Here is a 23816-nt window from a genome sequence, read left to right on the forward strand (position 1 = left end):
AAGAAATAAAGAAGACAGGGCTGGATTAGAACACAGACCGCAGGAGGGACTGGGTGGTCACCTCACAGTTCACTACCTATGCATTTCTAGGACGGCCATTCAAAACCAATGGATCCTTTACAGTTTTTAAGCTAATGAAAATACCAAGGCAAAATGATTAGTTTTTTTTGCTGAAACACTGAGTTAATAGGAAATTAGAAAATGATTTCAATTATTTCCTGTCATTGAACACACAGCCCTACCTCAGAACTGTTTTAATTTTAAAACGACTGACCTCACTCTGAAACACGAAGAATTCAAACAAATGAAAAAGCTAAGAGGAAACTGGTTCCAACTGACCAAAAAGGCATACTGTTAGTGACCTGAACTGGAGGGAGGCAGCGGGGTCAAGGCCATACAAACGCTTCTGAAAGGCTCATTTTACTCTTCCCTTTTGGACTCAATCTTAGTCTGAAATATGGAAGAGTATTTGGGATAAAGAATAGTCTGAAATACGATGCCAAATCCAACATTCACCCCAAGATTTAGATACAACAACCTATTTATTATTACATTAGTGGATGCTACTGAATTTCAGCTTTTTGATGAAAACAAATGGTTTCCTGACTCAGCTCTTACTTCAAATGTATCTTCCCTTTCTCTGTGATCATGAAGGCTGGTTTCAGTAGCAGCCTGCCTGACACATGGTCCCTTTCCACTTGTCCAGCTAAACTTTTCCTGTCCTCTGAATTCCTCTCTGAAGCACAAAATCGGTGGTGATGCTGAAGATAAACTTTCAAAAACTGCAAAGGATCCACAGGAGAGTTGCACTTGAAACTAAGTCCGTAAGTTCTGGACCAACCACAGGTATTTAAGAAACTATTTATTCTGTGCACCAAGGGGGTAGGGGAGAAAGAAAGAGGTTTTAAGAACTCCAACCAAGGAAGCGCAATCAAAGCAACAATCTCATGCAAGCAGAGAACAGCAGGCAGCACTTCGGGAGCCAGCCACATGAAAACCGACAGGCACCACCACACCAGCATCCAGGCACAGGCCACCACGGTTACCACGGTTACCTCGCTCTAGTGGAGATCCCATCAACATCACAAAGGAAAGAGAAGTGGTTAGGCAATGGAGAGCACAGGCACCATGGGGGTCAGCATGGCATCACCCCCGCACGACCTTAACCAACGCAGGTGGCCCACCAACAGGTGCGGACCCACAGGCACAGGCGGTGCCAACCAAACCGTCCCAGATTCCAGAGTTCGACTGCAGCCGCCAATGGAGAAAGAACTTGGGGCTGGGCTGCTGCTCCGTGGTAGAGGTCCTGCCTCGCATGCCCAAGACCTCGAGTTCCATCCCCAGCAATGCAGAAACCAAACAGAAGACAGGAAGCAAGTGCTTCTCTGACTTTCGTGGCTGATATATTATCCCCCATGACAGTATTTAGTGATTATATCTTTGACTTGACAACTAAAATGAGCACATAGTTCAAGGTGCTCTCAGTATGGCTGGATCTTACGCCAACACTTAATTCCCTACCCAGAAGTTAAACGTAATTTCCAGGAGGAGAATCTACTGGAGGAGAGCCAGGGCAGCAAAGCCACTCTCTGGAAAGTCAATATGTAAATCCCTCAAAAAATATATATGTACATACAATTGATAGAAATTTTTATTTACATATAATGATCTGATATGTTGTAGAACATTGTGAACAGGAAGACTTACATGAAAAGAAAATGTGGGGCTAGAGAGATGGCTCAGTGGTTAAGAGCACTAGCTGCTCTTCCAGAGGACCCAGGTTCAATTCCCAGGGCCCACATGGCAGCTCAGAACTGTCTGTAACTCCAGTTCTAGGGGATCTGATACCTTCACACCAATGCACATGAAATAAAGTTAAAAAAAAAAAAAGAAAATATTTCCAAAGGCATATGATTGCTATCCAAACTAGTAAGTGTATATGGAAGCCAAAGAATTAACATTATAATAATCTCATGGAGATGCTGCTCTGTGCATTGAAATAAAGACGGCATTGGGAGCCAAAAGTTGAGGAGCAGGTGAGAGTTTACCAAGTGAAGGGAGGCAGCTGGCCAGAGCTACGAGTAGTATCACTCCATGGTGCCGCTCAGAAGAATAAAGACAGAAACCAAATTGGCCACTAACTTTGGATTTTCACTCAATTTCAAACTGACAGAAGAATTGACAGACTAGTAGAAGGAGCCAGCGTATACTTTTTATGCAAGTTTACTAACACATGACTCCACCAGCTCTATATTTTATACAGAGACAGCCTTCACATCACTCTGAGTCAGCTGGAGACATGGAGCTATTTTACGTTACTTTACATATATCAGCATATATTTCCTGTGAACAGACATCCTCTCAAGCATGTAGAATAAACTCAATAAAACCAGAAAGGTCACTATTAACACACATAGTATTACTTAATATCATCCATTAATAAAGAACCTTAGTACATTATTTTGTGTGCATGCCACCGTGAGAGTGTGGCGGTCAGACGACAACCTGAGGTCAGCTCTTTTCCTTTACCATGTGAGCTCCCAGGCTCAAACTCCGGTCATCTTGTCAACCTGCATCCCATCCATTTTTACACTTAGACAGCTATCCCAACCATCACACCCATGCCCCTTCTTCCCCAGTCCAGATGTCAGAACAAAAATGCATCATTTTGCCACGTTTCTTTAGATTCCTTTATCTGGAACAGTTTTTCCTTGAAGGTTTATTACATATTATTGTGATGGCATTTCCATAGAAGTCGCCATTTTAACTACTTAACCATACATCAAAAGAATATTTTTGTGCCTGGCTTCTATCATCAAACGTTCTCTAGTTCATCCACAGAGTGCGGATCAGTAATCATTTTCTATTACCCAAACCATTGTACTGTGTGTACACACCAGGACTGGTTCACACATCCACAGGCAGGACACTCAGATGACGTCTGCCTTTTGGCTGCTGTATGCAATCCCTAACAACTGTCAGAGTAGCTGGGCTTTTCTCAACATACTCCTAAGAGTAGAACTCCCCTATTACGTTGTCTTGAGGGACAGCCAAACCATTTCCTTCAGTGGTTTCAGCACACACCCGGCCCCCAGGAACACAGAGGATCCAATTTCTACACATCCTTGCTGCTATCCTCATGGGTGTACAATGGTACCTCATTGTAATGTCTTCTTTTTCTCTTCCAGACAGGGTTTCACTATTCAGCCCTGAATGCTTTGGAACTCAAGCTTGAGGTGGTCCTATCTCTGTCTCCCAAGCGCTGGGATTACAGGTCCCGACACTTGGCTTCATTAAATTTTGATGTGCATCTTTCTTTGTGCCCAGCTTGCTGCCACATGCCTCATGACCTGAGATGGCACAGGCCATCTGAATTTCTATCCAAGGCCTGTGCCATTTTTCACCTGGCTTTGCTCTGATGATTTTTAAGAACAGTTTGACAACTCCTGGATGCTATGACCTTATCATCTATACACTCTGAAAATATTTTCACTCCTTCTTCATGTTCGTTTTTCACTGTCCTGATAATGTTCTGTGAGTCACCTAAGGTTCTGCGGTGAACTTCAGTTCACCTATTTTCCCCTCCTTTTATCTCATGTTGTAGTTAATACTCCATCATTGAAGCCAAGGTCATGGAGCTACTTCTATTTTCTAGTTTGAAAGCATTAACTCCTTTTTAAAACTTTCTGATTCATTTTAAGTTGTTACCTATAATGTGAGATAGGCAGTCCAGCTTATTTTACATTTGTGTATTTAATGTGTCTGTGTGTAGGGATGTGCATGTGCCGTGGTGTGTATTTTACATGTGTGTATTTAATGTGTCTGTGTGTAGGGTGTGCACGTGCCGTGGTGTGTATTTTACACTTGTATATTTAATGGTCTGTGTGTAGGGATGTGCATGTGCCGTGGTGTGTATTTTACATTTGTGTATTTAATGGTCTGTGTGTAGGATGTGCACTTGCTGTGGTGTGTATTTTACATTTGTGTATTTAATGGTATGTGTGTAGGGATGTGCACGTGCTGTGGTGTGTATTTTACATTTGTGTATTTAATGGTCTGTGTGTAGGATGTGCATGTGCCGTGGTGTGTATTTTACACTTGTATATTTAATGGTCTGTGTGTAGGATGTGCATGTGCCGTGGTGTGTATTTTACATTTGTGTATTTAATGGTCTGTGTGTAGGATGTGCACGTGCCGTGGTGTGTATTTTACATTTGTGTATTTAATGTGTATGTGTGCAGGATGTGCACGTGCCGTGGTGTGTATTTTACATGTGTGTATTTAATGGTCTGTGTGTAGGATGTGCATGTGCCGTGGTGTGTATTTTACATTTGTGTATTTAATGGTCTGTGTGTAGGATGTGCATGTGCCGTGGTGTGTATTTTACATGTGTGTATTTAATGTGTCTGTGTGTAGGATGTGCACGTGCCGTGGTGTGTATTTTACACTTGTATATTTAATGGTCTGTGTGTAGGATGTGCATGTGCCGTGGTGTGTATTTTACATTTGTGTATTTAATGGTCTGTGTGTAGGGATGTGCACGTGCTGTGGTGTGTATTTTACATTTGTGTATTTAATGGTCTGTGTGTAGGATGTGCACTTGCCGTGGTGTGTATTTTACATGTGTGTATTTAATGGTCTGTGTGTAGGATGTGCACTTGCCGTGGTGTGTATTTTACATTTGTGTATTTAATGGTCTGTGTGTAGGATGTGCATGTGCCGTGGTGTGTATTTTACACTTGTATATTTAATGGTCTGTGTGTAGGATGTGCATGTGCCGTGGTGTGTATTTTACATTTGTGTATTTAATGGTCTGTGTGTAGGATGTGCACGTGCCGTGGTGTGTATTTTACATTTGTGTATTTAATGTGTATGTGTGTAGGATGTGCACGTGCCGTGGTGTGTATTTTACATGTGTGTATTTAATGGTCTGTGTGTAGGATGTGCATGTGCCGTGGTGTGTATTTTACATGTGTGTATTTAATGGTCTGTGTGTAGGATGTGCATGTGCTGTGGTGTGTATTTTACATTTGTGTATCTAATGGTCTGTGTGTAGGGATGTGCATGTGCCGTGGTGTGTATTTTACATGTGTGTATTTAATGGTCTGTGTGTAGGATGTGCATGTGCCGTGGTGTGTATTTTATGGTCTGTGTGTAGGATGTGCATGTGCCGTGGTGTGTATTTTACATGTGTGTATTTAATGTGTCTGTGTGTAGGGATGTGCATGTGCCGTGGTGTGTATTTTACATGTGTGTATCTAATGGTCTGTGTGTAGGATGTCCACGTGCCGTGGTGTACATCCGGAAGTCAGAAGGAAACTTGTGGGAGTGGGTTCTCTTCTTCCACTCCCTGGACTCTGGAGATCGCACTCAGGTCTTGAAGCTTGGCAGGAAGCACCCTCACCCACTGAGTCATCTTGCCAGCCCTCAACTTTATTCTTTGTGTGCAGATAGCCAGTGAACACCAGTCCGTGTGTGGAAGAAGCTACCCTTGCCTTACCGATTGCTCTTAGACCACCACTGGAAGTTAACCCATTGTGAATGCAGGTTTATCTCCAGATTCTCAACTTTATGCTATTTTCTGTAGGTCTATGTTTATGCTAATATTATACTGTTTGGTGGTTTAAAGGGCAACATGAGAGGTGCAGATAGAGCACAATTTGGACCCATCCTCCTCATCTTAGGACAATAGACAGTCTGCAGACATAAAAGAACTGTCACCAGACAAAGAGCTACAGTAGACCTACTGTGGGTAATGAACACTCAGTCTCCACAGGGCCTCTTCACTACACTTGGAATGCTACTCCAGCTAGCTCACTGACCAATGCAGGCCTGGGCTCGGAGCCTTCTGCTCCTCAGGGAAGGAAAAGACTTTGTCAGTGTAGCCGCAGGTGAGACCTCTGCTATACTGAGAACTGGGGGGGGGGGGGTTGGGGGGGGAGCAGGAGGGCCCCGAGGAAGGCCAAACTGCTCTTTGTAAGAAGAAGTTAAAAAGTTTTTTGGGGGGAGGGGGGAGAAATAAGAAATATGGACGAGAATTACCAGTTGGGGAAGAAGAAGTTAAAGACACTTGGAAGTCGAGGCCAGCCTGGGCTACCAAGTTTGTTCCAGGAAAGGCGCAAAGCTACACAGAGAAACCCTGTCTTGAAAAAAACAAACCAAAATAAATAAATAAATAAATGAATAAAAATAAAAGCCTTTCAATACCTTTGCCGGGCGGTGGTGGCGCACGCCTTTAATCCCAGCACTTGGGAGGCAGAGCCAGGCGGATCTCTGTGAGTTCGAGGCCAGCCTGGGCTACCAAGTGAGCTCCAGGAAAGGCGCAAAGCTACGCAGAGAAACCCTGTCTCGAAAAACCAAAAAAAAAAAAAAAAAAAAAAAAGACACTTGGAAGACAAGACATCTAAGAGGACTCACGACCGACAGTGTGTCCAGGGAGAGTGGAACACTTCAAGGAATGGAGAAGTCGAGGGAACAAGGACAGACTGCACAGGCACGTATGGGTGTTAGAGGGGGCGAGCACAGAACGGGTGTGCCTCACAGCAGCTCCTCGAAGACGAAGCATGAACGACTAAAGAGGATTTGCAAGCGGCTCCTGCCTTGTGATGCACTGTGGCCATGTAATCTCTCGGTCCTTAGTGCAAGTCCACAGCGCTCATCAGAGCTTCTGGAGTTGGGGGTGGGGAAGAGGGAGAAAGAGCAGTCATCGGTGTATTTTCCGAGTGAGTATCTACTTGTTAAAGAGAGGCTCATCAGGACGGCACATTCATCAGAGCCACGAGTCTGTAAAGAGGCAAAACTCTACAGAAGATCTGTACGAAAGCTGTGACATTTTAATCATCGACACCAAACTGATCATAAAGCCATCGTATTTGATCTCACAAATTAAAGCGAGGAAAGCGTCAAAGGGTTGTGTCAGAATTCTGGAGGAGGCCGGGAGTGCTGGTGCAGGCAGATCTCTACAAGTTTGAGGCCACCCTGGAGTGCACAGTGAGATGATGCCTCAAAAAAAAGGGGAATGAGAGTTACTAGGAAACCAATTATTAAGACTAACTTGTGCCTATGGCTCTTCTTAGCTGGCTTTTTAAAAAGATCTAGTTCTAATATAGATGATGTTCTCAAATCATTTGCCTGTGATATACAGGGAAGCTATGAAGATGAGAGATATGAGTTTGAAAACGGAAATGTAAAAGCCTGAAGTACAGTAAAAATGGAAACTAACAACTGAAGGAATTGAAAGGCTGACAGTACCGAGAGGGTGTTGGTTGGTGTCTCTGACCCCAGAGGTCCCATTAATGTTCAATTCTGCAAATGGAAAATGCAGGCAAAATGTTCCCTTGCTTCATCTTTGGGGTAATGTTTAATATTGCACTAAATTTTAAGTCATTTTTTTTGCCCTAAGCAAACATTATCTGTTTGCTCACAGAGCTAAAGGGAGGCACATTTTTAAGGAAAACACAATGTTCCTTATCATTTTCTCTTCAAAATGTAATTTTTCTAAGAAAATCCAAAGAATGTGCATTAATTCAATATAAGAAATCAATATAAATAGCAAAGATAATACACAAACTGTAAGAAAGAAATTGAAGCTGTGCTTAAAAGTGCAAAGAAATATTTCAAAGTTGCTTCAACTATCTTCCAAGAGCATATGCTATAAGATTAGGTTTATTACAGTATCAACGCAGTGAGCATCTGGAAGAAATGCCTTTCATCTTAAGGTCCCCAAGGGAGGGCTTCAGCTACTTCAGCGTATGGTGAAAATTACTAAGCGTATTTTAGAAAGAGAATTGCAATCGCAGGCGCCTTATGAAGTATCAGGCCACATTATATAGCTCGGTTGTTACCTATAAATGTCTACTCTAATCACTACAACTTCTGAAATTAAAAGTGTGAGGCAGAATGCAGGTCAACTTAGAGCACCCTTTCCATTCAACTTAGTGATCAATGTCCCCTTTTGGATGACAAAATTTTGCAGCACACTTCAAAGCTCACTGTCATACATGAACAAAATATAACTTTTAGTATTCACTTAGAACCTAGCCTTATTTCAACACATAGAACAGGTGTGATATCACTAAGACACCAAAGTTATTGACTTTAAGTAATGAAGAACACCCCCCCCCCATGAAGGGGCTGGTGTGGTTTCACTTGTACTATGGTATCACACTATTTTTTTTTTTTTTAATACAAAACCAGGGCTTCAGGCTTAAAAGGCAAGATTTCTACCCCTGAGCCACATCCTTAGAACCCCGATTTACATGTCTGAGTGTGGTTACTGGGGGCTTGAACTCAGAGCTTTGTATGTGTGAAGCAAGTACTCAGAGTGGAGTCCCCAGACCTTTTACTTTTGATTTTGAGATAGAATTTCACCAAGTTGCAAAGCTAGCCCTGGTTTCACTCTACGGTACAGGCAGGCCTGTGGTCCTCCTGCCTCAGCCTCCTGAGAGGCAGAGATCGGAAGTCTTTTTTCTTTTTCTTTTTAAATGTGCATTGATGTTTTGCCTGCATGCATGTCTATATGAGGGTGATGGGAATTGAACCTGGGTCCCCTGGAAGAGCAGCCAGTGCTCCTAACCGTTGAGCCATCTCTCCAGCCTGAGACTGAAAGTTTTATGAGTAAAATTACCGCTGTAACACACTGTTCCCACACGTGATCACCACACTTCGCAGTGAATTAAAAACCCCCAATAGTTCTACTGGGTTGGATGGCTTTATGTTCAAGTGCCTGCCCTTTGGCTTCTGACTAGTCTCCCAGACTCACCAAGTCTATGGCTAAAGTTGCATGAACCATGAAGGGCCCTGAGGCTGGGTTTCCAGTCCAGTGCTAGCATTCAGTGTGTGGTGACTCCCAACTGGTTAGTTACAAGGTTGATCAGAACAGAGCAGGTGATTTTCCCTTCGAGGACTCAATTAGATGGAGCCTATTTAATCTCATCGTTCTTTCTATTCCACACCCAGTTTTCAAGTTCTAGAGTTTAAAACAAAAGGAGCTCCTGGAAATCGACAGACCCCACAAACTAAATGCTCATGAGGAAACCTATAAACTAAATGTATTTGTGGTATACAGGAAAAGAAAAGGGGGTGCACAGCACTACTACTTAGATTAAGATGCCAGTTTTCATGAACCTCAAGTTTTTGGATTACTTTAATATTGACACTTGTTAAGGATTATTTTATCATCAGTGTTTCTTGCCAGATGTGATGGTGCGGGCCCATAATCTCAGCTACTGAGGTTGAGACAGGCAAATTATGAGTTGACCAACTGAACAACTTAGTAAGACCCTATCTCAAAATAAAATTTAAAAAGGCACTGGATGTAGTGTCACACATCTTTAATCCCAGCACTTGGGAGGCAGAGGCAGGTAGATCTCTGTGAGTTCCAGGCCAGTATGGGTTACACATATCGAGTCTCAGGACAGCCAGAGCTACATAGTGAGACCCAGTCTTGAAAAAACATTTTTTTTAAAGGCAAAATTTGTTGCTCAGTGGCCAAGCATCTGGTCTGCATGTGCAAAGCCCTTGGCACAATCACCAGTACTGTGAAAAAGGAACAAAGGAGAATCAATATTTCTCTATACTGCTGAAAAAAAGATTTCGAATCCCTCTAGTAATATTTGTAGTTGTACTTTGAAAAATTAATGACAGTAATAGACTGCTTCCAGAAAACTTGATTTTGGCTTATCGTTTCCAAATGGCAGACAGCATCACTACCTGGAGTTACGGTGGGGAGAAGGGAATGTTAGAGAAGATTCAGCGATTTTCTCATGCAGCGAATCTCACACTTCATTATCTCCTTGGTGCACAGAGAGCTGCCAAAGCCTTGGAAAAACATTCGTCTTAAACAGTCACGTTATTCTCAAACAGGAGTTGTTGCACAGCTAAAATATGCCCTCTTGATTTGGTCCATACCCAATTGTGCAGAGATGTTGGATTTGGTACATGCCAAATAAAAATTAGGTTTAAATGTTTTCAACTCGGTGTAGTTTATGATTTCCCCTTCTCTGACTCAGATTCTCTTCCGAGCTTCTCAAAGGTCTTTTGCATTGGGGGCAACATAAATTAGTGTGCAACAAACCGAGGCGGGGTGCTTGAGATGATGTACATGCCATCTGCAGAAAGCAATTCTCTTTTCAGTCCCAATTCTGACCACCTGAGCTCTGAGAGCAACCCAACTACCCAGAATGAAATGTTCTCCTTATTTCATTAGCCTCAGAGAAAATCTCATCATGAAGAAGCCTAAAATACAGCAGCGGCAGATGATATGATTAGAAGCAGTAGTAACAAGTCAAATAAATCTGCTGGAATGGCATTAACTTCAAGTGAAGGACAGAACTTTATTGAAGTGATTTATTTGAATCCTCAGTATCTGCTGAAGTATCATCAAAACTCTAAGGGGAAGAAAATCGTATGTTTTGACGCTGCGTGCCTGTATACTCCTTTACATCAGCTTTAGTATTATTATATTTGGACAAATTATATTTGATTGTTATTGATATTCTGCTACCCTAATCTAAGAATTTAAATCTGAACTTCAGACACACAAATAAACTAGTGCTAAACATAAACAAACTCCCTAGAAAGTAATCCCTGCCCCCAACAGTCCCAAGCTCAGCCTCTTGGCTGTCATCATGTAGTTATCATAAATGGCTTCCTTGTCACTTAGTATAAAACAACCTCATGCATACACTTTAAAATTATGAGTCAACATAGTAATTTCATCCTTTCTCATCTGGAAAAATACAGCAAGGAAAATAGGTATCATGAGGAAAAATACAAGGTCCATTACAAGAATCACTGCTCACACTCTTGACTGTCACAGCTACTATCTCTCAGGAAGCCCTGTGTGAGAGAATTTAAGTAACAAATTTGATACCAAACATTAAAAGATATCCATGGAACACCACTGACCATTAAAGGTGTGCCAAAAGTTTCTAAGAATTATGGGGCTGAGAATATAGCTCAGATGGGAATGCTCACAATGCACAGCTGTGCAGAAGCTGCGGACGCTGGGCATGCTGGGTCACGCCCGTAATCTCCGTGTTTGGGGTCGCATCTAAGATGACTCAGGTTTAGACAAGTTAACAAGACAAGTTAACTAAGGGCCCGAGTTGACCGCACTGACTGGACTCTAACTCCACGGCCCACGCCATGAACCACTGCACGTCATGTGCTGTGAACAGCACAGGAGCACACGGGTGTCTGTTTACAATTTCTGAAAATGTTCCTGAGCACTGGACCTTTCTGAAGGACAACTTCCCTTACTGCTGTGGAGCATTAACTCTGGGGTTTAGCTTGTCTCAGCTAATCCGAGGACAATCTGAGCCAGCGATTAAGTGTGCCTTTACTTACTCAGTCAAGTGTGGACTTCATTCATCATCAAAATGTGTATCATTTCGAAAATAAAAGGCTCTTCTATATTCTTACAGCTGTCTATTCTCAAAACAACTAGCTTCTCTATGACCACAGGACATCAGCAGAGATTCAGAACAAGGTGAGAACCTGTGTCTATAGACAGCAGAGGCTTGTTTTGAGTAGCTCTCCTAGAATCGTGTAACTGTGGTCTTCAAACATGCTCGTACTTAAGTAATATGGAAAAGGAAAGTCTAGAACCAAGTCCTTCATGCCGGAGTGAACCACAAACATTGTTCTCTGATGAAAAAGTCAAGAATGAGGCCTTGTCAGAAAGGTAATGGCCCAGCCATGCTTATGCTTCAAATAAACAATGGAGCATCAAATGGGTTCGGTTGATCTCAAATTCAAACACAACATAACCTAAAATAAAAAATGTATCTAAAAATGTATTAATAGGAATCTGAATATTTGAGGCAAGCAAATAAATGACCTCCTTTTGGGGGTACTTAATGATTACATTCTCTTTCTTTTGTCAACCTGAATAACCAAAAGGTGTTAAATCCACAGACTTTTGGAGCGGTGGAACTCGAGAGACTGGAAAGAGACCAGGTTACTCCACGTCAATACAGTGAGTGAGTGTCTGACGTCATTAATAAGTTGGCCTGAAGAATAGTGCACTATGCTAGCAGGCCTCTGGGGCCAGCCTCTCCACAGGCAGTAGGAACAGCATGCAATGAACAGATCCTGCAAAGAGATAAGCAAGGGTCCACCTTCTCTAATGAAGTGACTGCTGCTTGCTTGGGGAGCTTAAAAGATATGGACTGGCCGGGCAGTGGTGGCGCATGCCTTTAATCCCAACACTCCGGAGGCAGAGCCAGGCGGATCTCGGTGAGTTCGAGGCCAGCCTGGACTACCAAGTGAGTTCCAGGAAAAGGCGCAAAGCTACACAGAGAAACCCTGTCTCGAAAAACAAAAACAAAACAAAACAAAAAAAGATATGGACTGGTGTCACCAAAACAAGTGTTGTTTCTAGAAACTAATATGAACAATTCCCTCATCATCTATAAAAGAAAATTTATGTTTAATATAAATTTAAAGGTATTCTGAAGGATGCAGTAAAAGCTAATTTAAAAATATTTAACATCTCAAATCTTAATTTTAATGAAAGTGTCTATATGCTGATTCCAGAAACCCATAAAAGGTTCCGGAAAATATGGATGATAGAAAAATGCAGACTGCTTCAAAATGTGTGTGCCTTCCTTGCACAGAGGCCATGGTGTTAATCTCTGCATCATTCCGATTTCAGTATATGTGCTCCTGAAGCAAGTGGATAATGGTTGATTTCCAATCTTTGCTCAACCAAAATAGTACTTGGGAGTACTAAAAGCCTAGATGACTGGTGTTTACTGCCTACAGGGTTGAGTGTTAGGCTATAGATTCCAGGGCTTCCGGGCACTTCTCATCTCTTCTCCTCACTCCTTGATGTAAGGATCTCTTTGGAAGGCAAGTCTTTTTAAAAACATGCAGTTATAAATGAAGAGTGAGGGACTCTGAGAAGTCCCCAACCATTTGTCCTGCCACAATGAGAGTCACAGGCAAGATATTCTCTTGTGATTGGCCATCAATCAACTCTCTTTTCTTTCTAAAAGTTTTGGAGTGCTAAGGCCCAAATCCAGGGATTGTTCATGGTAGGCAAGCACTCTATCATGAAGAGCTTAGCCCTGTTTCCTCTGGCTAGCACTTGTTTGTACCTTAGCTATTCTGAAACAAAATTCCCAGGATCTGAAGCATTGAAATGGGCTTATCAATTAATTATTTTGATAAAATTTGAAGTATTTGTTTGTTTCAGAATACGGTCAACGCCACAGTTATCTATGAAAGATAGTGTATTCCACCAATCCCAGGGTGAATGGTTTGGAGAACTACTGAATGGGTACCCCATTTTAACACAGGAGCAGAGGGGAAATGCACTGTAAAGAGTACCCTGTGGTCTTCACTAATTATAGCACCAGTCATTCCAAATCAAGTGATGCTACTATTTAAGTTGAATTTATATTTTTATTACAACTAATTATCAAAAATGCAAGAGTAGTTTTAAGTGAATAAAATTTAAAAATGTATACCCTATAGCTAAAGAGTGAAAGCATCTGAAGGTCAGTGTAAAAAGTATTTGTTCTGAGTGTCCTTAGAAATCTCTACGTCTGTATATTCTTCCCACGTGTTTGATTATTTTCCCAAGTTACAGTTATTGCCTGATTCAAAAGGGCAAAATAATGAGATCTAAATATGCCACCAATTTCCTCTTAAGCCATTTATTTTATTAAGCAAAGAGCAACGAGCAACTGCGTGTTTGCATTTATTAGGAAATTTGAAAGAAAAAATAAACCTATTCATTTAAACTGCCTTTCATTTCTATGCTAGATTAGGAACGAAACAACCCAAGCAATCCTAACATTTAAATGACCAATTATTAAAATCGGCTGTAGTGCAAAGACTACAGCTAGGTTTCTCGTCCTTCTGTGTTAACAGCTACTGAGAAAACTTCCTTTTGAATTATGCTGGGTTTTCCATTCTCAAGGACTGTGCAGTGTTCGAATTGTCATATTAGAAATGAAGCAGGAAATTTAAAGTGACAGGGATGAACTGTTCTGGGGGGAGGGGTGGGGGAAGGACAGGGGCATGCACTGAACCTTTGCCTTTGAAGCATTAATATGAATTCCAGAGCAGTGATTAATTGAAAGCACATGCTGCTGAGTCAGTACCTGCCAGAAATCCTGATCAGAAGAAGAGAAAAAGGAAAAAACAAATGACATTGATTATAGGAACAAAACTCCCCAAATCAAACACATATAGATCACAAAACACAACACATAAAGGAACAATTAAAACCTGCAAAATGATCACCGAAAACCTGGAAACAGAAGAATGAAGAACATATGCAAATGTTATAGACATTATCCACTAGGCACACTAAAACAAGGATCTACAACATGACCTCCCAGCACCACACCACCCAGCCGCAGGACAGTCACACTCTCCAGAGAGAACACACGAATCACCATGTCTTCCCTGGGTCAGTCAAGGCATTTCTGGATTGAAGGTTTCCTATTATGATGCCTCACAATTTTAGTGATAGGTGTTTTTCAACTTCATGGCAAATTGCTTGCTTTGCCATTCATACTCACACACAGACAAGCAAATCTAGATGAGTTCAGAGGATCGGGACTGTTCACTGGAGCAGTTCAGAACGGAACATGTACCCTCTGTTATGTCCCACTGCATCAGGGCTGTCCTTGTGTATGAAGGCCCAACATGTGGCTGTCATCTTGGGGAGTAGTTCAGGTTAGTTAATTTAGCTGAGCTCCACTCCAAATATCAAGTGGTTAAAAAAAAAAAAAAGCTTTTTTACATAAGTAAACTTCATTGGCTGTGAAATAAAATTTGACCTAAACTTACCATCATTTTCAAACCAAGCTCAGTATCATTACAAAAGTTCTTGGGTGAAAAACAGGAGCTACCAGTGATTTACAGGCCTGCAGTGGGGACTGATTGAGGCCGAGGCCCAACGGATTCTACAGCAAAGAGGGAGGAACTCCTGTGAACACAGAGCACAGGTCTCCCTTGGGTAAACGGAGGACCTATATAAAACAAGCCAGGCAAAGACAGCACAGCAGACTTTTCCAGATGCCTGAACTGAGAACAGTTATGCGCAGTGGATGGTGCCGCTAAAACCCAGAAGGATAATGCACACATTAGCAGGTGGCGCTTCCATACAGGAAACACGCTCGTAGACTAGCAAAACAGCCAGGAGCAGGCAAGCCGCTCCACCTACTGTCCCAACCCTCTGGTAAGGTCAGAGACAAGAGGTCAACAGCGCTTTTACCCATCGACCGTGCGGCAGAGCCCGTGTCTGGAGGATGGCATCATCATCTGAAGTCCACACTCTTCTTTGCTACACACTATGTGCCACTGTGACGTACAAGTCATGGGACTGCATTTCTCACCCCAGTTCAGCATGCTTTGTAACATCTACTGACCACTTCCTAGCCAATGCGGGCACAGATGTCATGGAAAGAAATGCCTCGGAAAATAAAGAGTTCACAGGGCAAAGCTAGATTTATTATTATTATTATTTCTATTATTATTATTATTATTTTGGTGATACTGTGTGGAAAAATAACTGAAGTTAATTTGTAAGAAAAAAAATGAAAAAGGATTTTGAAAGTGATTTTAAAACCTTTGAATGGGAAAGATGGTAAAATAAAACAAAATTTTAGTGAGTGTCAAAGAATTAACTTTTTTCCCCTTTTGTGTGAGGGATTGAACTCAGAGCCACACCCATGCTGAAGTAAATGGTCTACCACAGAGCTTTACTGCCAGCCCAAAGGATTTCCGGAAATGCTGATGCAGCACCTGAATTTCCTATAATAGTTTAATTACATTCTGAACCTCTGGTTCATAAAAAAGGTTAACATAACCAGTGCTTTCCAAATGGTGCTCCATCTGACACAGAGTGAATCATTACCGGGAAGAAAAAAAATTCCTGGTTTGTTCATAACAGAAACAACATTTTACTCAAATGGCCTGACCACAGTCAGCGGAGAGCCCGTGTCTCAAATACACACTACACTGATCACTTCAAGAGGGACAGGATCAATACAAAGACAGTACTTCCCAAAATGCCAGCTGATCATACGATAACATGAGGAACACAGAACAGTAAACTTGATTCTAGTTTCTAAGTCCAGCTATTAAATTTGTGTACCTCACATTTTCTTTCCTCAAATGGAATGTTTTTTTCCCCCCATTTATTATTGGTTTCCAACTGTGCTTTATCTGGGAGGTAGAGGCAGAGTAGCTTAAACAGAGATTCAAGAGCAGACTGGGCAATCCTCTGAAACTCTGCCTCAAAACCCAACACACCCAAACTTCAAACCAAACCCACCAAACCAAAACTCATCATCACCGACAAAAGGGCAGAACACAACCTCAACAACTCCCCCCAACAGAGAGTGAAAGAAGCATGGGCCAGGGGTGGGGTGGGGAGGGGTGGGGTGGGAAGGGGGGTAGAGGGTGGGGGTGTTGGTGGCTTTTGTTCCTTTTTACAAACAGTAATAAGGCAAGAATATTCAATGAGAAAAAAGTCCTATGATGAGCCAGGCTCCCTCCACCTTAGGCTTGAAAGCCAGCATATAGTCAAGACAAACTGGGGTCTCTCCTGTTTATGATTAAACCTGTTTCTCAAGGGCTGGGCTACGCCCCAACTGTAACATTAGCTACAAATGGCTCTGTACCGCCTGCTCCAGGACACGGCAACCATGCCTTTGTTTCAGGAGGTTGTCCTGGCCACTTGTTGTTGTGACCAGCTTGTTATGACTACTTCAGGACTACCTCGTAACACCTTCATCTCAAAAGGTTGCTGTGGTCACTTCTGCTTCTGTAACCTCGCCTACTCTGCCCACCAAATCCTCCTTTGGGAACCCCCTACGCTGAGATATAAAAATCTTGTCTTCCTCAAGTCCAAGGCTGACTTCTTGAACCCCACTGCAGGAAGAGGCAGCCCGTGTACATGAATAGGAAAGCTTGTTTTAATTAATTGCTTGCTTTAATTAATTTTGTCATGGTGATTTGAGTTGGTCTTCCTCCTCGCGTCTTTGGGATTAACACTATTTACATACAGGTCACAACTTACAATACCTTGGGTACTTGAGAAGTGGGATAATGCACTCAGGATGGCTGACTGCACCCTGCTGTGTGATTTGTCCAGTGACCTAGCTTGCATATCCTCTTTTCTTAACCTGTAAGATGTAAAATGCACTGCCTAAGCAAGGGGTGGCCCAGATGACATGAGTACTTATGTGTCAGCACTTATATGCCCGGCATACAAAAAACTAGGCAGAGACCCGACCACTACCTTTTCTTTTTCCTTCTTCCTTTCTTTTTCCTTTTGCCTTTGCTTTGTTTTGAGACAGAGTCTCATTATGTACTCTTTGCTGGCCTGGAACTCACTATGTAGACTAGACCTGCCTCTGCCTCCTGCATCCTGGGATTAAAGACATATAAGGCTACTCTTGACCCAAACATTTTTATTTAGAGATTTCATTTTCAACTAGAAAAATACACCACTGACAACCAGTCAGTGAATATGTTAATGGGTTTTTTTTTACAAAGCACCAGGTCATCACCTTATTAGGTCTCAAAGAAACTCAGGACAAACGGCTAACTGAGGTGCCTGCTTCATGTATCAAAGCGGACACTGGCCGCCAGTGTCCCCCAGGCCCTACTCACAAGTGCCTGTCACAGAGTCACCCCGCTGGCATACCTCACCCCTACCCTAACTCTGCAGCCCTGAGCTTTGCTTCCTTTCCCGGCTTCTCTTTTCCTGGAAAACCCCACCAGTTCCGCTAGACCTCCTCGCGGTCTCCTGGCTCCCTCGTGGCTCTTCTCTTGACCTCTTGGTTCCCAGGTCCTCTCTTTGCCCCCTCTCTCCTGTCTCACTTTCTCACTGCCTCCTCTACCCATGGCCCAGTTCAGACTGGGCCCTTCCAGCTGCCTCTGTCTGTGCTCTCCCTCATATCTGCAATAAGCCTCCTCCATCATACCTTGGAGCACTCATGTCCTCACTTTTCATTTACACCCCAATAATATCTAACTGAAATATCTGTGGGAGCCTCAGCCTTCAAGAAGCCGGCCATTCTGTCTCAGTCACTGTTTGGGAATCTAGTTTTTCTTTTTTTCTAAAGTTTCCTTATTGTAAAAGAAAGAGAATATAAGTAATACATCCTATTATTAAAGATGGCATTGGTGGGTAAACAAAAATACAAATCAGAAGCAAAACATTAAAATTCTGCCTATTTTATCTGTATTTAGCATCACTAAGACCTGAACACATATTAATTAACAAAATTTGGACTTGATTGATTTTAAGTTATCAAAGGTAGGAGGGTGAGAATATCAAGGTCAACAATTGACAAGTGGAACCTCATAAGACTCTTCTGTACAGCTGAGGAAATAATCAACAGAGTGAAGAGGAAGCCCACAGAGTGGGAGAGGATCTGGTGACATATTGTAGTGGTTTGAAAGAAAATGGCTCCCATAGGGGAGCGGCACTATTAGGAGGTGTGGCTTCACTGGTGTGGGTGTGGCTTTGTGGGAGGAAGTTCGTCACTAGGGGGTGGGCTTTGAGATCGGTGTGTCACTGCCACTTCCTGCTGCCTTCAGATCCAGATGTAGAACTCTCATCTGCTTTTCCAGCACCATGTCTACCTGCACGCCACCATGCTTCCTTGCCATGATGATAATGAACTAAACCTCTGAACTGGAAGCCAGCTCCAATGGAATGTTTTCCTTTAAAAGAGTTGCCGTGGTCATGGTGTCTCTTCATAGCAACAGAAACCCTAACTATGGCAGATACAATAATTTTAAAAAACTTTTGGGACTGAGGTTGCTGTTTAGTGGTAGAGCATATGGAGGCTCTGGGTTCAATCCCCATCATAAACGAGAAAGACAGACTGACTGACAGGTAGGAAAGAAGGAGATGGGGGAGAGAGGGAAGGCTGGAAAGACAGGGAGGGGAGAGGAATGAGACATGGGATGGTGATGAACAGTCGGTTTCAATGGGAACCTGTTGTGCTTGCAAACAGGGTAAGAACTTAATCAGATTTGGAAGACAAGTCCAGGGTGACATCAAAGCTTGGAGTCGGCATCCCTGCATCCCTGCATCCCTGCTCAGGAAATAATCACATCTACACCACGCAGTTCTCCACTTTGATGTCTGAAGAAAATGTGGAGGTGTCTGATTCCAAGAGAGCTGCTTACCACATGTCACAGGAATAGAAAATACAGAGCACAATTTCTATATTTACATTGCTAAGAAAAAGGAGTAAGACAAAATGGGAAAAAAAACCATTATAAACCACGTGAAATAAGCGAAGAAAAGCTAGCAACTAAGATTAGATACTTGACACCACTGTAAAACAAGGCTCCACTTGGAAATACATACTTTGTTTTATAGGCCAATTACTAGATGCTGAAAACATCAAATGAAAATTAAATAGTTTTTAATAAAAAATAATGTATGGGACATGAAATGACTACATTAACAAATCTTAGGGGAATATATGCATATTAGAAAGGGTGCATTTAGCCGGGCGGTGGTGGCGCACGCCTTTAATCCCAGAGGTGGGTAGATCTCTGTGAGTCTGAGGCCAGCCCGGGGCTACCAAGTGAGTTCCAGGAAAGGCTCCAAAGCTACACAGAGAAACCCTGTCTTGAAAAAACAAAAAACAACAAAAAAAAGAAGGGGTGCATTTAAAAAAAATCAATGACATATTTCCACATGCTATTTTATTATATTTCTAATAGTACTAATAAATGATTAGTTATTTAATTAGCATCCTTAGCCACTGAGACAAGCTACTTATAAAAAGATCTGAACAGGTTGAGTACATCTCAGCTGTTGGTGCACCTGTGTTAGATATCCAACACTGTGATAGGTTTTTTTGTTTTTTGAAATATTTCATCAGAGAAAATCTGGAGTCATCCAAGATTTGAAACTTTCAAAACTTAATCTCAATCTGAATATTGAAAATATCACTTGTCTATAAAACATGCTCTTCCAGCAACATCAGCTATAGATGTCAGCATTCTTTATGCAAGCCCTCTAGTAGACAGCTTTGAAAGTAATACATGATAAAAGTGAGGCCCATGTGTTCTGTGATTTTCCTCCAAAGACAAGAGCTGGTATTCTTTTTTTTTTTTTTTGGTTTTTCAAGACAGGGTTTCTCTGAGTAGCTTTGCGCCTTTCCTGGGACTCACTTGGTAGCCCAGGCTGGCCTCGAACTCACAGGGATCCGCCTGGCTCTGCCTCCCGAGTGCTGGGATTAAAGGCGTGCGCCACCACCGCCCAGCAAGAGCTGGTATTCTTAAAGAGCTAGCATCCACTAACAAGGTAGGAAAGGGCTCTGGACAAAGATTCCCACCAAAATGCAAAGTCTGCTTAATCAAATTCAGTTTCACTGACAATCAATTGAAGTAGGAACATCTCATTCACTTCTTATCAGAGCTTTCCAGTTAATTAAACATAACAGTAAAACTACCCAGCTATTTTGTCAGTATCAAATGGACCATTCTTTTCTGATTCACATGGAAAGGGGTCTATAAAATTTATATAAAAATTAAAAGGCACCCCAAGAGAATTACTGTTTTATATTTGTCCTGGCTTTTATGACATACAATTCAAATAAGAAAGCAATCAAATAAGCTAATGTTTGTTGGTGATCAAATGATGGACTTTGTTAAATGCTATGTTACAAGGGTTTTTTGTTTGTTTGTTTGTTTTGTTTCTTTAAAGAAGCTAAGATGGCATTCTCTAAATACTTCATACAAGATGTCTTCCAAGTTGAAACAGACACAGACACACACAGACACTGACAGACAGACACTGACACTGACAGAGACATATACACACAGAGACACAGACAGAGACACACAGAGACACAGACAAACACACACACACACACACAGACACAGAGACACAGAGAGAAGTGCCTATTTAAAAAGCAAAGCAAATTCTTCCCAAATATTTCCTCTTTCAGAACCCGTTCCCTGGAACCATAAACTCAACTCCTAATACTTATCTTTGCACCCACAGGTAAGCATGGCTCTCACCCCGAGGGAGGCAGACCCTTACAGAAAACAACTGGTGAGAGGCAGGGACAAGAGTGTGGAGGGCCTGGACCCAGTGGATGCGTCTATCACTCCTGCAAAAGGCCCAGGGGTCAGTGCGGAAGAGGGGGCAGAGACCGCTAAGAGTCAGAAGAGCAGGAAGTCCGCTGTGAGGTTGTGTCTCCTAGAAATGACAGAGGAGTTACACCCACGGTGCCTCAACAATATGGCTGCGTGAACAAGACCTGAACATTGACCACGCCAATGGGCATGAAGAACTCTCACAGGCTTCTACCCCTAGACAAAGAACTGGAGAGGAAGATGCAGTTTTCTACAAGGGGGAGCCCCTTAATTGGTTATCCAGTTCCAAGTGTCAGCCCTGAAATCATCTACATAACAAGCAACTCTGCTTAGATTCAGCAGATTGTATTTATATATCTATGCATTCATACATACATGCACCAATAACAAAGGAAGAGGCCTGGGACATGGGAGGGGCTGGCGGCAGGGAAAGAAGAGGGAAAATGATATCTTTATATTTTAATTAAAAAATATTTTTAAAACTGACCCTTGACTTTGATTCTGACTCTGTGTAAACTTTTCTTTTCTCCTTTTGAAGAATTTACACTGAAAGGGAAAACCATGTTTAGCTGGCCACTTTATGAGATAATAAAATTGAAGGTTTCCCTTTCAATGCCTGAGAATGAGGTGGTAGAATGTGATTTCTCCATCAGGTACAAAGTAAAGAATTGAAAGTACAATGTAAACACACGCATATCAGGAGACTTCTTTGTAACTGTTACAAAAGCACGACAGAGATTTTTATGGTTTTACAGTTAGGATTAGCGCTATAAACTGCCAGAAGGTTCGATCAGGTAGATGATCATATGAGATGTGAATGTAATACTGGGAAGCTCATTCATCTTCGTGATGACTTTTGTGTTAATATTCAAAAGTCAGCAAACACTGAATTCAGCCTTAATACATGGAATAGGCAAACCGTGAGTTACCTTACATGGAAAGACATTAAAACAACAACAAACAAACCCAGCAAAAAAACCCCGCTTGATTCCCTGTGTAGACTCTCTGGAGACGCAGGCCCCTGAACCTCAACACGCTCTGCTCAGCAGCTACACAGCTATTCTCGGATCTGTGACACGAGATTTTAGAGAACCTGAAAACCTTCTTAGTGAAAATAGGGCGTCTGGGTGCCAGTGTGCTTACCTTTCCGTCAAATCGCTTTATTATATACTGATCCAGGCCCAGGTCTGAAAAAGAGAGGAAAAAATAATTAGACTCTACTCAGAGCTCACCAGAAACACATGACAGCTCTCAGTTTGGTTTTGTTTGTTTGTTTCGAGACAGGCTTTCTCTGTGTAGCTCTGGCTGTCCTAGAACTCACTATATAGACCAGCCTGGTCTCAAATTCACAGAGATCCACCTGCCTCTGCCTCCTGAGTGCTCGAATTAAAGATGTGCACGACCACCGTCCTGCTCGGTTTTGTTTTAAATTATTCAATTAAATATACTGGAAGGCTCAGCTACAGTATCTATCCAAAGTCACCCAGGAATGATTATTTTGCCCCATTTTCAGACAGTGCTGGCAGACAGATATCAACGCTTGACTTGTGTGAAAGGCGCGGGTCTACCCACCAGACCTCACACTAGCTCACGAACATGGCGCCGGCACCAGAAGCTCTGTCTTGCATCTCTGCTTCTAATAATGATGACCTTGTGAGTGTCTGTCCTGCAGGCCACACAACGAACCCCCTGGGAGTTCTGCTGCACTCCCAGCAACGGGACATCTCAGGTGGGCTTGCTGACTGTCTATGTCCCCTCATGGAGTGGCAGGAGGTGGAGGCACTCACCTGAGTCTCTAGCTTTTCCCTACCACCTGTTATATGTTATATGACTGCACACATTTAGCTCATTTTACCTCAGAGCAAGTTCAGGCTAGACTAAAGGCCTTTGTGAATGGATCATAAGCTTAAGACTTTACCGTTATGCACAAGATCAGAGTTGCAGGTGTCTAACCAAGGTGAGCCACATAAGGCACCCTAAGAAAAGCATGCCAGTTCTTCACTGGCCAAGTCTGCTGGCTGGGCACTGTGCCCCCTCCCTCTGGTCCCGAGACCTTGAAACCTTGCGTTGCCATAGTAAATGGCTCTGTCCTTATCGTCTACCCTAGGAATGTGCTCTTTGACCAATGAGAGGTAACTCTTGTAATTTTTATTATTGCTTCAAGCCTCCTGTAAAAAAAGAATATTATTAGGCTAGATGGGGAGAAACAGGAGGATTAGAACAGAGAAGAAACAAAGAGCAGAAGAATAAAGAGGCACAGAATGAAGAGCATTTGCCCATGTGTGAGAAGCATTCTCTGAAGTCACCCTGGGTAGTGCCTCTGAGCGCTAGACCTCCAGGCTGCTAAAACAGATAACTAAAACTTGGCTTATTGTGTCTGACTTTCCAATTTCTCATAAAAAGAGAACACAGACACACAGACACAGACACACACACACACACACACACACACACACACACACACACACACACACACGAGTGGAGACTACAGAAAAACAGACATAACCCAAGGGTATTAACATTATCGCAGGACCATTTCCTATTCACAAGCAGGGAGGGAACAGTGCAGAAAATCTTAAGCTAACCCTTTTCCAGAATGAGAATGAGGCAACTAAAAAAAGAACCTTTTCAAAGAGTTCTCAGCAGGATGAATCTGAACCTATCTACATTCAGTGTCTGTCTTTCTGGTTGTGAACATCACAGCACCAAGGATAAGG

At 42.4% G+C, this 23816-nt stretch overlaps 1 protein-coding gene and 1 non-coding gene across 2 annotated transcripts in view; both read right to left on the reverse strand.

The window, feature by feature from the left end:
* The window catches only part of Micu1 (mitochondrial calcium uptake 1), a 163538-nt gene that overhangs the window by 90454 nt on the left and 49268 nt on the right, over positions 1-23816 (reverse strand). Inside the window, exon 5 of the mRNA XM_076557206.1 lies at positions 22243-22286. Coding sequence (XP_076413321.1) covers positions 22243-22286 — 44 coding nt within the window. The remainder of the gene's footprint in view (positions 1-22242; positions 22287-23816) is intronic.
* LOC121824933 (U6 spliceosomal RNA) lies at positions 12577-12678 on the reverse strand. Its single transcript, XR_006066928.1, has one exon. It is a non-coding gene; the product is annotated as a U6 spliceosomal RNA (small nuclear RNA).

Source organism: Peromyscus maniculatus, chromosome 21 (assembly GCF_049852395.1).
Source record: "Peromyscus maniculatus bairdii isolate BWxNUB_F1_BW_parent chromosome 21, HU_Pman_BW_mat_3.1, whole genome shotgun sequence".
Taxonomy (NCBI): domain Eukaryota; kingdom Metazoa; phylum Chordata; class Mammalia; order Rodentia; family Cricetidae; genus Peromyscus; species Peromyscus maniculatus.